Raw genomic sequence first — 14,910 nt, 5'->3', positions numbered from 1 at the left:
TGAAGAACCAGATCTATGTTGAAGGGCATTTATAATCTAGTTATTTACGGTAGAATTGTCAGTTTAAAGCCGCACGGTGGCCAGCCTCAGGGCTCCCAACAGTTCTCCAACCCCACCCCCCCCAGACCCTCGACTTGATTTACTATTCCTGGTGCATGACTTTACATGACGGGAGTGGTAAATTGTAAAACTTAGCCCACTAATTTAGGGTAAGGAGTTTTGCTACTCGCCCAAATATGTGTTTGTGAGACCATCACATAAACAGCTTCGCACAGTACTCAGTTAGTGCTTGCCTGGATTATTAGAATTCTCAGCTATAATTAACTAATTTCAGATGGATGGTGATGGTCTTTTGCAGTGCCGTACATTCTCATGTAGCTAGAACATTCAATAACTGAACGAATTAATCCGCTTCACCATTTTCCTGAACTCAGTAAGGTAAGGCCCAAATTTCCAGAACCCCTTTATCCGGTGCACTCTCCCGAGATGCGCCAACTTTGTGCGCTCAAAATGGCGCCCAAAAACGTACCCACAATTCCGGTTGCTCTGCTGTGTGTCCCATGTCCTGGCGCGGCATTTCTTGTGGAGTGGGGGGGGGGCGGAGCTACAGCCCTGCGCCGAAGACGGTGCCAGCAGCTGTCCGCATGCGCAGTAGATTTCGCGCATGCGCAGTAGCTCCTCCCATGATTGATGATGATGCCTGCAGCTTGGGACCCAACGCGTCCTTCCCCTATCCCGGGCCGAGTGGCCTGCCGCACAGGCCGGCCACTGCCTTCCCACGCTGAGGGCTATAAGAAACAGGTTGGTGGGAGGGAGGAAGAGTTTTGATGGATTGGGGGGGTAGAGAAGAGTTTTGATCGTGGGGGGGAGGGGGGTAGAGTTTTGATCAGGGGCGGGGGGGGGGGTGGGAGAAAGAATCTTCAAAGATTTTCCAGTACTTTAATATCTAGCTATCTTTACTAAAAATTCCCTATCTGCAGTATCTTACAGCTCACCCACTACTGCATAGAATTCTAAAATATTACTAATTATCAGAGTCACACTACACAATGCTGAACACCAAAATTTAAGTTTACATTTTGATATGGGTTTTTTTATTAAGTCTAACGTTTTAAAATTCTAAACCTAGTCAGGGCATTTCTTTGGTCCTGCAGAAATCAAAATCCAATGTGATGTGATGCCGCACATGAATCCATGAGGCGAGAGCGTTGGTACTCTTGATCTATTATTTGCAAAGAAAACCCTCCCCTTGCTTAAGTGGCCCCTATGCTTCAGTCTTCGTTGCAAGATCATTTTTATTCTTGTCAAAACCCCATACTCAGTTTAATCAGGCTGATAGCACCTACACCCTGTCCAGTCTCGCTGCTTGGGATTTAAAAAAAAACTAGCATTCCTATCATAACACCGTCATTTGGAGGCTACCTGCGCTGATTTCTTAACTCTCTGCAAGGGTTTTCTGTGCGGCCACAAGTGGCCACATAGACTGGCCTGTTAGTTTGGAGCAACTATTAGCTGTCCAAACTGGTTTAAATGGCCAAAACAGGCGTAGGTGGCTGGTAACGCCACCTTTTGGGGGAAAAAAAACGAAACTAAAAAAAATCCTAATTAACTCACTTACACTGGCGCAAATTAAATGTGCAGAATGGGGATTTTTAAGATACTCCAGAAAAATCAAGTTGCTCCAAAAAAAACAGAGCAACTCCTGGGGAAATTTGGGCCTGTAGTTTTTTTTAAGGGCACTAATATCCGAATTCTCCTAAATTGTAGTTTATCGGTTTTCAAAAAGCTGGATTTTTTTTTCACTTCTTGATTTTAGGGTTCTGATCCTTGGGGGATCCGGAGGAATTGGTACCTTTGCTATTCAGGTAAAAGGAATGTGTGTTTGTTTGTTAAATTGTATAACACTCCTGTGAAGTGGCTGTCCTTTTGCTACATTAAAGGTACTGTATAAATACAAGCTATTGCTGTAGAGCAACTAGAGTGAAAAATAATGTTGGTAAATTACAGATTCTGTTTCGTTGGATAAATGTGTTTGGCTTCTGTTTGGATCAGATCTAAAGTCTCTTCAGTTCCTCCCACTCTTGTGTCTTTGGATCCCCTGATGCCATCTGGGGGTGGAACAGATTCATGCTTATTCAGCACAAGTGCAGAGCTCATTGCCAATCCCTGAAGTTAAGCTGTAGAAAGTTAATGAGTTGAAATCTGAACTGATGTATGGGAAAATGACCTGTCTAATGATTTCTGATCATGTATAAACCACATAAAGAAACATTGTTGTGTGTACATAAACAGATTTTTTCTTTAATTTAATTAAGGGTATTTGCTGTCTGCTGAGGAACTTACAACCTCAGTTTTCTCACCAATGTGGGTATTTTTTTTGCTCCAGTTTCCTCCCCTCACTATAAGTGGAGTTGATTTTGAGGGGCCCCCCTCGTATACAAGCGGTTGCTCACAGCTTCTTCAATCGGGGAGCCAGAAAGCATTATTCTTTTTTTCCTACTTAATTAAACATTACTTATTTAAACTGGATGAACAACTACAAAAAGAAATGAGCAGCACAGACGGATACCTCTTGACATTTTTTGTGCCTGTCCCACTCTGTCTTCACTCCCATTCTTGGTGGTTGTGCCTTCAGCCATTTAGGCCGTAAGCTCTGGAATTCCCTCTCTAAACCCTTCTGCCTTTTAAGACTCTTCTTAAAACCCACTTCGAGGACCAACCAATTAGGTCATCCTGCTTAACATCTCCTTTGGCTTGGAATGCATTTTTCTTCCTGTGATGCGTCTCGAGACATTTTTCTTGTGCTATGTCAATGCAAGTTGTTGTTTTGAAGTACAGCCCAACATGGCCATCATCAATATACAGTACAGCACATTCTGTGAAAGCTGTTGTACAGAACACACACGTGATTAGCATTTTAGAATTTAAGTTGAATTAAAATGTGCACAGTACATCTTTAGAATGGAAGAATGATACGGCACAGAAGGAGGCCATTTGGCCCAACTTTGCCTGTGCCGGCTGTGTGAAAGAGCTATCCAATTAGTCCCATTTTCCCCGCTCTTTCCCCACAGCCCTGTCATTTTTTTTATCCACTTCAAATATTTATCCAATTCTCTTTTGAAAATTACTATTGAATCTGCTTTCACCACCCTTCTCGGGCACTGCTTTCCAGATCACAACAACACACTTGTGTTTATATTTTTAAAAAGTTCTCCTTATCTCACTTTAGTTATTATGTCAATCACCTTAAATCTGTGTCCTCTGGTTACCGACTCTTCTACCACTGGAAACAGTTTCTCCTTGTTTACTCTATCAAAACTATTTATGACTTTGAACCCCACCATCAAATCTCCTTTTAACCTTCTCTGTTCTAAGGAGAATAACCCCAGGTTCTCTAATCTATCCACATAGCTGAAGTCCCTTTATTTAATCTTCTCTTCATTTACATACAACTGACGTTCATTTTTATTTCTTCTGATTGGGATTGATGGAAAGAAGGTACAGGTGCACAGATAGTTGGGATCCTTTGATGCATAGAACAATTGAATCTTTCTCCAAAGATTTTGTGATGGATTTATCCTCAGATCCTGGCAGCGTTTTTGCATTAGGTCTGATTAGCAGAAGCATACAGCCCCCACCCACCCAACCTCGCCCCCCCAATCCCAATGATGCCAAAAGTTTCGCTTTTTCCTGGACTGCTACATCTCAACCTAATTTTTGCAAAACTGAACAGAAGTTCAACAGAAAATTGTACTTAATCTTATTTTTATTCTGTTCACTGCAAGGCTTTGTAGCCGATTCTGGCCAACTTGGGCATGCAGCCAAACAATTTCCAAATGTCTCAATTGTAGCTCAGTTAAACGACTAACACTATTGCATTGCAAACCAACTGATTATTGCTTTTTGCATTAATTCAGATGTTCATCGAGGTTGCTTAATGTCCACAGAACACCTCAGTGCAGTTTCAGAAAAATCTTTGATGGCTGGGTCACTAGCCGGTGACTCTTGTCACTGATTGGTAATGTAGTTATTTTTGCTAAAAATGGGCATCTCTGTCTGAGACATTTTGCTTTCTATCTAATATCGGCCTTGGTTCAGAGCTAGCACTCGTCTAGGCTGACGTGAGGAAGTCCTGCATTGTCCAAGGTACCATCTTTCATTAGCCCTATGCCCTGTTAGACTGTTTAGCTGGACATAATATATCCCACAGCACTGCTCTGTCCTGGCCAACATTCACCCCTCAACCAACAACACCAAGAGCAGATTATCTGATTACCTACTTCATTGCTGTTTGTGGGACGTAGCTAAACGCAAGACGGCTGCTGTGTTTGCCCATGTTACAACAGTGACTACACTTCAAAAGTAATTAATTGACTGTGAAGCCCTTTGGGACATCCTGAGGATGTGGAAGGTACTCCATAAATACAAGTTTGTTTGTTCCTCTCCTGAAGTTGCTCACTCTTGCTGGGACGTGGTTCACTCATCCTCGATACCTCGTACAAGTCACCATTCTTAGCATGGGAGCCCAGCGAGTGTCTGCAGGAGCAATGACCCCCAAGGGACATCCCCGTAGAGCCTGATTGTTTCTTTATTCAGTGTCCATTAGCATGCATTTTCTGCAGGAGTACCTGGATTCTAGCCATTTTCTAGCACATGGGCACTGATGATGCCGATGGTGGTGTCTCCACAGGCATCAGATACCTTAACCTAGAGTGGGGATTGAACCATCCTGATCTGCATGGCGTAGGCAGGGCCCTTACCAACTGATGTAATGGGTTCTGCTGAAAAGAGTGAATGAATTATTTTTAGTTAACCATTAGAGATGTATGATGGTCACCTGACAGTAACTCCCTCACCTGAGCGTCCCCACGTTCGGCAATGAGTGTGCCAGACTTCATTCTAATGATTGGTTGTCACTGGACCTTAACAACAACAACAACAACTTGTATTTATATAGCGCCTTTAACGCAGTGAAACATCCCGAGGCACTTCGGAGTATTGTGAGATATAAATTGGACACAGAGCTACATAAGTAGAAATTAGGGCAGGTCAAGGAGGTATGTTTTAAGGAGCATCTTGAAGGAGGAAAGAGAGGTAAAGAGGTAAAGAGGTGGAGAGGTTGAGGCAGGAAATTCCAGAGTTTGGGGCCTAGGCAACAGAATACACAGCCACCGATGGTTAAGCAATTATAATCAGGGATGCTCAAGAGTGCAGAATTAGAGGAGTGCAGACATCTCAGTGGGGGGGAGGGGGGTTATGGGGCGGGATGCTCAAGAGTGCAGAATTAGAGGAGTGCAGACATCTCAGTGGGGGGGAGGGGGGTTATGGGGCTGGAGGAGATTATAGAGATAGGGAGAGATGAGGTCATGGAGGGATTTGAAAATAAGAATGAGAATTTTGAAATCGAGCGTTGCTTAACCGGAAGCCAATGTAGGCTAGTGAGCACAGGGGTGATGGGTGAGCAGGACTTGGTGCGAGTTAGGACACGGGCAGTCGAGTCTAGTTTATATAGAGTAGAATTTAAATTTTGTATGATTCAATCATAGAAAATATTAGCCTACTCACATCTCCAACTGTTTTTGTAACTATGGCTGTATTACACATTCAGCCAAATCATTTCTACTAGTCTGTGTGCTTCTTCCCCTTTAGCTTCTGAAAGCCTGGGGAGCCCATGTGACCACCACCTGCGCCGAGAATTCTTTCTCATTCTTAAAAGATTTGGGTGCGGATCACGTCATCGATTATAAAGCTCAGAATGTGGAGAAACAGCTCAACGATCTGGAAATGTAAGTTATTTGCTGTAACAGAGATTGTGGTAAATTTTTGGAGACTCAGAGTCTTGCTCAATAGCACTGTGGTTTGGAGAATTGGATGCAAAGGTTAGCACACCCAGTTCCCGATTTAGTTGTTAATGACCAGAAAATCAGCAGTGTGTGAATTGGTTCTGCTAACCTCTAAAGGCGGATTCTCTGATCCTTGCTCTCATCAGGCAACACCCTGTGCCAGGAGCAGAGTCTTCAAAATCTTACCCTGATGTGTTCAAGTCATTAGTTTATGTAGAATAATAATGTTAAGTTGCAGGAAATGAGTGCATAGACTGGAACGAGTGCATTAGAATAATGTTGCTGCATCATTGCCTCTTTTGAAATACATAGTTTAGTGATGAATGGGGAATGACAGTGGGCTGCGGGACATGACATCATGTTCTTTGGACAGTGCCCATGCTAGCAATGCTGTGTGATATATTTGGTTTTAGTTGTGGTACACTCTTTGGAGCTTGTCCATCCAATCAAAATGAATCCCCCAAAAAAACCTCTCTTTAAAATGGTGACATTGCTATTCCTAGTCCTCTCAGAACCAGAGACGGTCATACTGCCCAAGCCTCTGCGATTTTTGCATTGAATGACTTATCTGGAACATCTGTGGTTGGAACCATATGCGCCCCCGCCCCCAGCTGTTTGCTCTGAATATGGCCCCAATATGGTGAAGGAGGCTTCCATTGTGAGCATCAAACAAGTCGTGCCTGACTCGGTCTGACCCCAGTGTGAACAGTTGGCTGCACCTTGCCATCACTGTGACACATTTTTTACGACTGATTCCATCCATGCTATTTGAGATGCATGACCGCTTGGGGGTGGGGAGAGAGAGAGAGAGAGAGAGAGAGAGAGAGAGAGAGAGAGAGAGAGAGGTGGGGCCAGTGAGTGCAGAAGGGAACCACTGTAGGCAGATTCATTTAGAAGTTAGATGTTGGTCGATGTCTTTGTCCCAGCACGAGAATTGTCCTGGTGCATTGTCTGACCCATTCCACTCGGAATTTATTCACATTCTGTGAACATGCTATCCAACAATTTATATCATATTGCCACTGAAAAAATATGTAAGAATGCCTCATCCAGCCATGTATACATCATCTTGAGTCGAGGGGAATTAGTGCAGGATGCAGATTTTGAAGATCTAAGCCTAGAAACTGTCATCCTTAGCACCACCTCTGGGGGTGGGGGGGGGGAATAACCCGACGCTAACTGGACGCAGCAATAACATCGACTCCTGCCATATTCGAAGGGAGTTTTGTGATGGCAGTACGGTGTGTGCCCCGATCTCCTTCGCCCGGAGACCGTGACGTCATCGCCTAGCGCATCGCCCCAGTAGCGCCTCGGACCCGAAGTCCGGTTCTGCCCCCTGTAGCATCACCAGACGAAAACACCGGCAGCTGCAGGAGGCTTCCATCGGGAGGCCGGGCGCCTCGGGGATAATGATTAAAGGCGAGGTGGTCGAGGTAAGTTCATAAAGAATTTAATTGCTCTCGCTCAGGTTTGCTGCCGCTCTTTTTGCCCGCGATTGATCAGCCCGGCACTCTGCTTCACTGCATCGGGCTGGATCGCGGCTGCTGTCGGGGAGAAGGATTTTAATTTGCAGAGCCTGCGGCAGTGGCCCTACCCTTTCAGGGAGGAAAGGAGCCTTTTAACATGGGAGCGCTGCACGGCCAGGTGTGTAGCGCTGCTCCACTTACCACTCCGCCTGCTGCCTCTTGCGCTCCAGGAAGGAAGTGGAGCGCTTGATTTAGCATTCCACTCCCTTCCTGTAGCGCTATCCCCAAATCTTTTAAAGTACAAAAACATTCGCGTACGGCACGTAATTAATTCTACTTTTAAAAGTTAGCGCACTCCCGAACTTCTACTCCTTAGTTTTACTTGGTGTCACATCGAATAGTACATCCTAACAAGATCCTTCACTTTTCATCTCCCTTCCCTCATGTCCTGAGTTAACTAGTGGGAGAGCAATGTGTGCTGTCTCACAAACTTTATAAAATCAAAATGTTGCCGATGTAATTATCGGCCAGGCTTTATAAAGAGATGGGGATTGTATAGAACACTGAAGCACTGCAGGAAAAGGGTGTCTGAAATTACAATTATATTTATGCGGAGTACAGTTTTTATTTTTTAAGCAGAAATTGCCAAACGCTCAGTGGTAGATTACAGGTTTAATATAGATGTACATTTCTTCATTAAAAGAAGGTTGACGGATGTTTGGTAGTAGAGGTGCAGATTGAGGGTTGTTCAAAATGCAATTGGATGGTGGCCTGAGAGAGTTTGAATGCTAGAGGGAGAAGATCTGATGAGGTAAATGGCCTTTCTTTATGTTCTTGTGCTCACCTGAGGTTTTATGGTACGTTGAAGTTATAACATGCAGCGTCCTGGAATAATGGCATGTTGACTTTTGCCGACTGTTCCAGCCATCATGTAGCATAGAATCATAGAAGTTTACAGTACCGAAGGAGGCCATTGGCCCATGTCTGTGCTGGCCGAAAAAGAGCTATCCAGCTCTTGGTCCATAACCTTATAGATTATGGCACTTTTTAAATGCGATGAGGATTTCGGTCTCTACCACCCTTTCAGGCAGTGAGTTCCAGACCCGCACCACCCTCTGGGTGAAAAAGATTCTCCTCATCTCCCCTCTAAACCTTCTACCAATGACTTTAAATCTATGCCCCCTGGGTATTGACCACTCTGCAATCACCTTTTACGCAATATGGTGACCAGAACTGCGCACAGTACTCGAGCTGCGGCCTATCTCTGTCTGAGATTGCAAATTTAAGGGCTGTTTTTTTGCCGTAGGCCTGTGGCCACCAGGACCTGGGATGAGACTGCCGAAAGTCATTGCACGCAGGACTCCCACAGCTCGCAGGTCCCAGAGGTGAAAGGGCACCGTATCGTTTTCTCCTTACACTTGCTCCCCATAGCTGGTCTCTAAATATAGTTTTGTTTACAAAAATAAACTGAAAAATGAAAATGGAACCAATAAGATTTTGAAATCCACTGCTACATTGAATTTGAGGTTTAAAGAGGCAGTGTTCCCTTACTGGGATTTTTCAGACAGACTAAGTTTCCAGAACAATCTGCTTTTAGACCCTTTCCCCAGCTACACCTACTACAGTGTAAACCTCTCAAAATGTAGTCATTTTTAATCAGCTAGTCTAATTTAAAAAAAAATGTATTGCAAACAGACTGCACAACATTTTGTCATTCCACAACGCTCTATGAAACACTCTGTTCACCAGTGTTTCTTTATTATTACAAATGTATCATATCCTTGATCCTCAACACGTACCATTTCCTCCTGGGAATGGCCCAGTGGCTTGGCTCCAAGCCGCTGCGGGTGCTACTCTGTTGCCGACTGCTGGAAGCTGCAAGAACGGTCTATCGTTGCTCTCCTCTGCAACTTGTCACCCATTTGGGAAACTTTCTGATCTTTCTTCCCCACAACAGTGCTGCTGATGCTGGTAACTTGAATTGAAGACACTATATTATGGCAGCTTGGTAACTACCCTTTAACAACTCTCCACACCCCCCCAGCCCCCCACCCCACCCCAACTTAGAAATCTAGGGAGTTTCCGTTGCCGTCACTGGGAATTTGTAAATGTGCTCTTCCAACTTTGTAATATCCATTTATCCTTTGTTCAGGTTTGACTTTATCTTGGATAATGTGGGTGGACATACAGAAGACTGGGCATTGAACTTGCTGAAGCCGTGGTCAGGTGCTACATACGTTACGTTAGTGACACCGTTCATGCTCAACACGGATAGACTTGGAGTTGCTGATGGAGTCGTTCGGTCAGGAATCACCTTCGGCAGCAAAGTCCTAAAGGTAAAATTATTTCAGAAACTTAAGTCCCACTCCAGAGACTTGAACACTTCTTCTAGGCTGACACTCCAGTGCAGTGCTGAGGGAGTGCTGCACTGTTGGAGGTGCAATCTTTCAGATGAAACCTTAAAGCGAGGCCCTCTCTGTTCTCTCGGGTGGATGTAAAAGATCCTATGGCACTATTTCGAAGAAGAGCAGGGGACTTCTGCCCAATGTCCTGGCCAATATTTACCCCTCAATCAACAGCATAAAACCGGTTATCTGGTCATTATCTTGTGATTCATGGGGACTTGCGTGTGCAAATTGGCTGCTGCATTTCCTACATTACAACAGTGACTACACTTCAAAACTTGCTTCATTGGCTGTAAAGCACTTTGGGACATCCGGTGGTTGTGAAAGGCGCTATATAAATGCAATTTTTTTTCTTCATTGTAGATAGATTAATAAATAGTGCAGCGCTCCCTCAGCACTTATCAGAGGGCAATCTTTCGGATGAAATGTTAAACATTAAGAAATTTTGAGGCTGATGTCTGAAAGAGGGATTATTCCGAGTGTGGGGGTACAATAACTGAAAACTCTGCCACGGATGGTAGAATGGGGGAATTTTGCAGTCGGTTAAAATTTGATGAGCGGAGGGTGAGGGGAGGCTGTGGAAGGATTTGAAGACGAGGGTGAGGATTCTGTGATCGATGCGCTGACGGACAGGAAGCCATCTGAGGTCAGTGGGAATCGGGGTGTGAGAGACAGGGTACAGGCAGTGGGGCTCTGGCCGAGGTGAGGTTTATCCCAGGCCAGTGATTGGAAGACCAGCGCGAAGGGGACTGGATAGGTCGAGTCCAGAGGCGTGGATGAGGGTTCCAGCAGCAGTGGGTCTGAGGTTTCCGAAGATAACAACAGATAAGGCCTATCTTGAAGCACTCGTCCATCTAAAAGGAGCCTGTAGTATCTTTGCCAGTTTTGTTACTGTTCCCAATATCGCCCCACTTCTGTTGAACACCTGAGAGAACTTGCTTTCATTTATGGAGCACTGTAACTTGTCCTCAGGACATCCCGCAGCACATCATAACCAGCAAATTACTTTTGAAGTGCAATCACTGGTTATGGCCTTCACCTAGATAATACAAATTTGCTCACAGCAAGATCTTGCTGACCGGGCCGGTTGGTCTATTTTTGAGGGATGCATTCCTTGCTCTCCTTCAGTTAGTGCCGGGGGATCCTTTCCTGTCGGCTGAACACACAAGGTAGGGTCTCTGTGCAATGTCTTTATAAATCTATGCTTTTCTGTAATAATTGACTGTAGTTATGGAGAGGTGTGAAGCCATGTCCCTGTTAAACTAGAAGTCTGTGCTTGCCTGATCTTGCTTCCGTTTTCTATGGGGAATCACTGTAATTTGTTGCTTTAAAAAAAAAAAGTGGTCAATTGGAGAAAAATAAATCATGGTTTTCTTATGAATATAGTGAGCAACAGGTTCACTGTGGTAGCGAGTGCAATCCTAATAGGTTTGTAGCCCTGTTTACAGGAAGTACGTGCTCTTCATGTAGTTAACACCCTATTTATCTCTCTATCATTGCAGCATTTGAGCAAGGGCATTCACTATCGCTGGGCCTTATTTGCCCCAAGTGGTCCATCTCTGGATGAAGTAACGGAACTTGTGGATGAAGGAAAGGTCAGTTTCGATGAAGGGGAAAAAAGCCTTTTACAGAAACAGGCCATTCAAACCAACTGGTCTGTGCCAGTGTTTGTGCTCCCCATGAACCTCCTCGCACCCTACTTCATCTAACCCTATAGAACCATAGAAACATAGAAATTAGGTGCAGGAGTAGGCCATTCGGCCCCTCAAGCCTGCACCACCATTCAATAAGATCATGGCTGATCATTCACTCAGTACCCCTTTCCTGCTTTCTCTCCATACCCCTTGATCCCTTTGGCCCTAAGGGCCATATCTAACTCCCTCTTGAATATATCTAACGAACTGGCCTCAACTTTCTGTGGTAGAGAATTCCACAGGTTAACCACTCTCTGAAGAAGTTTCTCCTCATCTCGATTTACCCCTTATTCTTAGGCTGTGACCCCAGCAACGGGAACATTCTTCCTGCCTCTAACCTGTCCAAACCCGTCAGAATTTTATATGTTTCTATGAGATCCCCTCTCATTCTTCTAAACTCAGTGGATACAAGCCCAGTTGATCCAGTCTCTCTTCATATGTCAGTCCTGCCATCCCGGGAATCAATCTGGTGAACCTTTGCTGTACTCCCTCAATAGCAAGAACGTCCTTCCTCAGATTAGGAGACCAAAACTATACACAATATTCCAGGTGTGGCCTCACCAAGGCACTGTACAACTGCAGTAAGACCTCCCTGTTCCTATACTCCAATCCAGCTATGAAGGCCAACATGCCATTTGCCGCCTTCACCACCTGCTGTACCTGCATGCCAAACTACAATGACTGATGTACCATGACACCCAGGTCCTGTTGCACCTCCCCTTTTCCTAATCTGTTACCATTCAGATAATATTCTGTCTTGTTTTTGCCATCAAAGTGGATAACCTCACATTTATCCACATTATACTGCATCTGCCATGTATTTGCCACTCTCCTAACCTGCCCAAGTCACCCTGCAGCCTCTTGGCATCCTCCTCACAGCTCACACCTCACAGCATAGTGTCATCTGCAAACTTGGAGATACTACATTCAATTCCTTCATCTAAATCATTGATGCATATTGTAAATAGCTAGGGTCCCAGCACTGAACCCTGCTGCACCCCATTGGTCACTGCCTGCTATTCTGAAAAGGGCCCGTTTATTCCGACTCTCTGCTTCCTGTCTGCCAACCAGTTCTCTATCCATATCAATACATTACCCCCAATAATATACTTTTGCACACTAATCTCTTGTGTGGGACGGTGTCAAAAGCCTTTTGAAAGTCCAAATACACCACATCCACTGGTTCTCCTTTGTCCACTCTACTACTTACATCCTCAAAAAAATTCTAAAAGAATTGTCAAACATGATTTCCCTTTCATAAATCCGTGCTTACTTGGACCAATCCTGTCACTGCTTTCCAAATGCGCTGCTATTTCATCTTTAATAATTGATTCCAATAATAGGCATAATCTTCTATTCCCTTCTTCCTGTCTACTTATCAAGCCTTCCCTTAAATGCATCCTATATTATTTGCCTCATCTATTCCTTGTGGCAGTGAGTTCCACATTCTAACTACTCTCTGGATGAAGAAGTTTCTCCTGAATCCTTATTGGGTTTATTAATGACTAACTCCTAGTTTTGATTTTCCCTACATTTAACCTAGCATTTTTAAAGACCTCTATTAGGTCACCTCTCGGCCTTCTCTTTTGTAGAGAAATATTGTGTGGTAAGTTCTGGTTTTCTGACTATAATGCAGATTGCTGTGGAAGCTGGGTCATTGAATAAATTTAAGACAAAGATAGACAGTTTCTTAACCGAAAAAGATTTATGGGGAGTCGGCAGGGAAGTGGAGCTGAGTCCATGATTGGATCAGTCATGATGGTATTAAATGTCCTACTCCTGCTCCTATTTCTTATGTTCTTATGCACCTGTTATGTACATGCATTTCTCGTGTATTGCAAAATTCCAAAAAAAGAAAATGCTGGAAACACACAACAATCGGACTCTGCAAAGAAAAAGGACAGCTTGTGATATTTTGCATATGTACCTTTCAACGTTTGTTCACCTGCAACACTCGCCCTGCGCTTCCTCTTCAGGTTTGTGCAGTGTGCTGTTGCCATTAGTTGTCCTACTGGCTGAGGGGACAATGTAGGCCAGAAAAGTGCAGACACCCTTCTCTCCCTCCAATAGTGACATGGAGTTTTTAACATCCACCTGAAGGACATCTCCTCTGACAACGCTGTACTCCCTCAGTACTGCATGAGAATGTGAGCCTAGATAATATGCTTCCATCCTGGGCTGGCGCTTATCCCAACCATCTTCTGACTGTGAGGGAAACGCCTGACGACCTGAGCTAAGTAGAGCACTGGGGTACTGACTGGGCACAACTGTCTCAGTCCTGGCACAAACTTCTCACTCCCTCCCTCCCTCCCTCCCTCCGCATCTCTCTCCCTCCCTCCCTCCCTCTGCATCTCTCTCCCTCCCTCCCTTCGCATCTCTCTCCCTGCCTCCTTCCATCTGCATCAACCTCCCTCCTTCCGCATCTCACTTCCTCCCTCCCTCCATCCGCATCTCTCTCCCTCCCTCCATCCGCATCTCTCTCCCTCCCTCCATCCGCATCTCTCTCCCTCCCTCCATCCGCATTTCTCTCCCTCCCTCCATCCGCATCTCTCTCCCGCCCTCCCCCTGCGTCTCCCGCCCTCCCCCGTTTTTCGCGCCACAAAGTCCTCGGTATTCTCCACCTCCCTGCAGTTCCTCTGGCCCTCGGCGCAGCCAGCACGAGCTGTGGGGGGGGCGGAGCCAGGTCCCTGCACTGAAAACAGTGCCGGGACCTCTGCACATGCGCGCTACAGTGGGCACGCAAGTGCAGTAGCTCCAGGCGCCGAACTGTGTGGAAGAGGCCTGAAGCACGCAGCCCCTAGCCCTGGCCCAATGGCCTCATTGGGGCTGCGTGAATAAGGCTCCTCCCACTGCCAGCCTCCAGACCAGACCCGACACCCGCTCCCCACCCCCCCCCCCCCAGCCTCCGGACCAGACCCGACACCCGCTCCCGCCCCCCCCCCCCCCCCTGCCCCCCGACCCGACCCCCCCCCCCCCACTGGACCCGACCCGACCCGACTCCCGCTCCCGGACTGGATCCGACCTGACCTCCCCCCCCCCCCCCCTCCTCTCTCTCTCCTCTCCCTCTCCTCCCCTCTCCTCTCCCTCTCTCCCTCTCCCTCTCCCTCTTTTCCCCCCCCTCTCCATCTTCCCCCCCCTCTCCCTCTTCCCCCCCCCCTCTCCCTCTTCCCCCCCTCCCCTCTTCCGCCCCGCTCTCCCTCTTCCCCCCCCTCCCTCTTCCCCCCCCTCTCCCTCCTTCCCCCCTCTCCCTCTTTCCCCCCCCTCTCCCTCTTCCCCCCCCCCTCTCCCTCTTCCCCCCCCCTCTCCCTCTTCCCCCCCCCCTCTCCCTCTTCCCCCCCCTCTCCCTCTTCCCCCCCCCTCTCCCTCTTCCCCCCCCCTCTCCCTCTTCCCCCCCCCCTCTCCCCTCTTCCCCCCCCTCTCCCTCTTCCCCCCCTCTCCCTCTTCCCCCCCTCTCCCTCTTCCCCCCCCTCTCCCTCTTCCCCCCCCCCTCTCCCTCTTCCCC

The 14,910-nt window shown here is 46.5% G+C and overlaps 1 protein-coding gene across 2 annotated transcripts in view; it reads left to right on the top strand.

Annotated features, from left to right (window-relative positions):
- Positions 1 to 14,910, top strand: part of rtn4ip1 (reticulon 4 interacting protein 1) — a 77,889-nt gene that overhangs the window by 18,156 nt on the left and 44,823 nt on the right. For both annotated transcript variants that reach the window (XM_070885627.1, XM_070885626.1), the window contains exons 5-8: positions 1,817 to 1,865; positions 5,650 to 5,786; positions 9,462 to 9,645; positions 11,217 to 11,309. In XM_070885627.1, coding sequence (XP_070741728.1) covers positions 1,817 to 1,865; positions 5,650 to 5,786; positions 9,462 to 9,645; positions 11,217 to 11,309 — 463 coding nt within the window. The remainder of the gene's footprint in view (positions 1 to 1,816; positions 1,866 to 5,649; positions 5,787 to 9,461; positions 9,646 to 11,216; positions 11,310 to 14,910) is intronic.

This window comes from Pristiophorus japonicus, chromosome 7 (assembly GCF_044704955.1).
Source record: "Pristiophorus japonicus isolate sPriJap1 chromosome 7, sPriJap1.hap1, whole genome shotgun sequence".
NCBI lineage: Eukaryota > Metazoa > Chordata > Chondrichthyes > Pristiophoridae > Pristiophorus > Pristiophorus japonicus.
The sequence above is the reverse complement of the archived record's forward strand: the minus strand, read 5'-3'. Positions and strand labels throughout refer to the sequence as shown.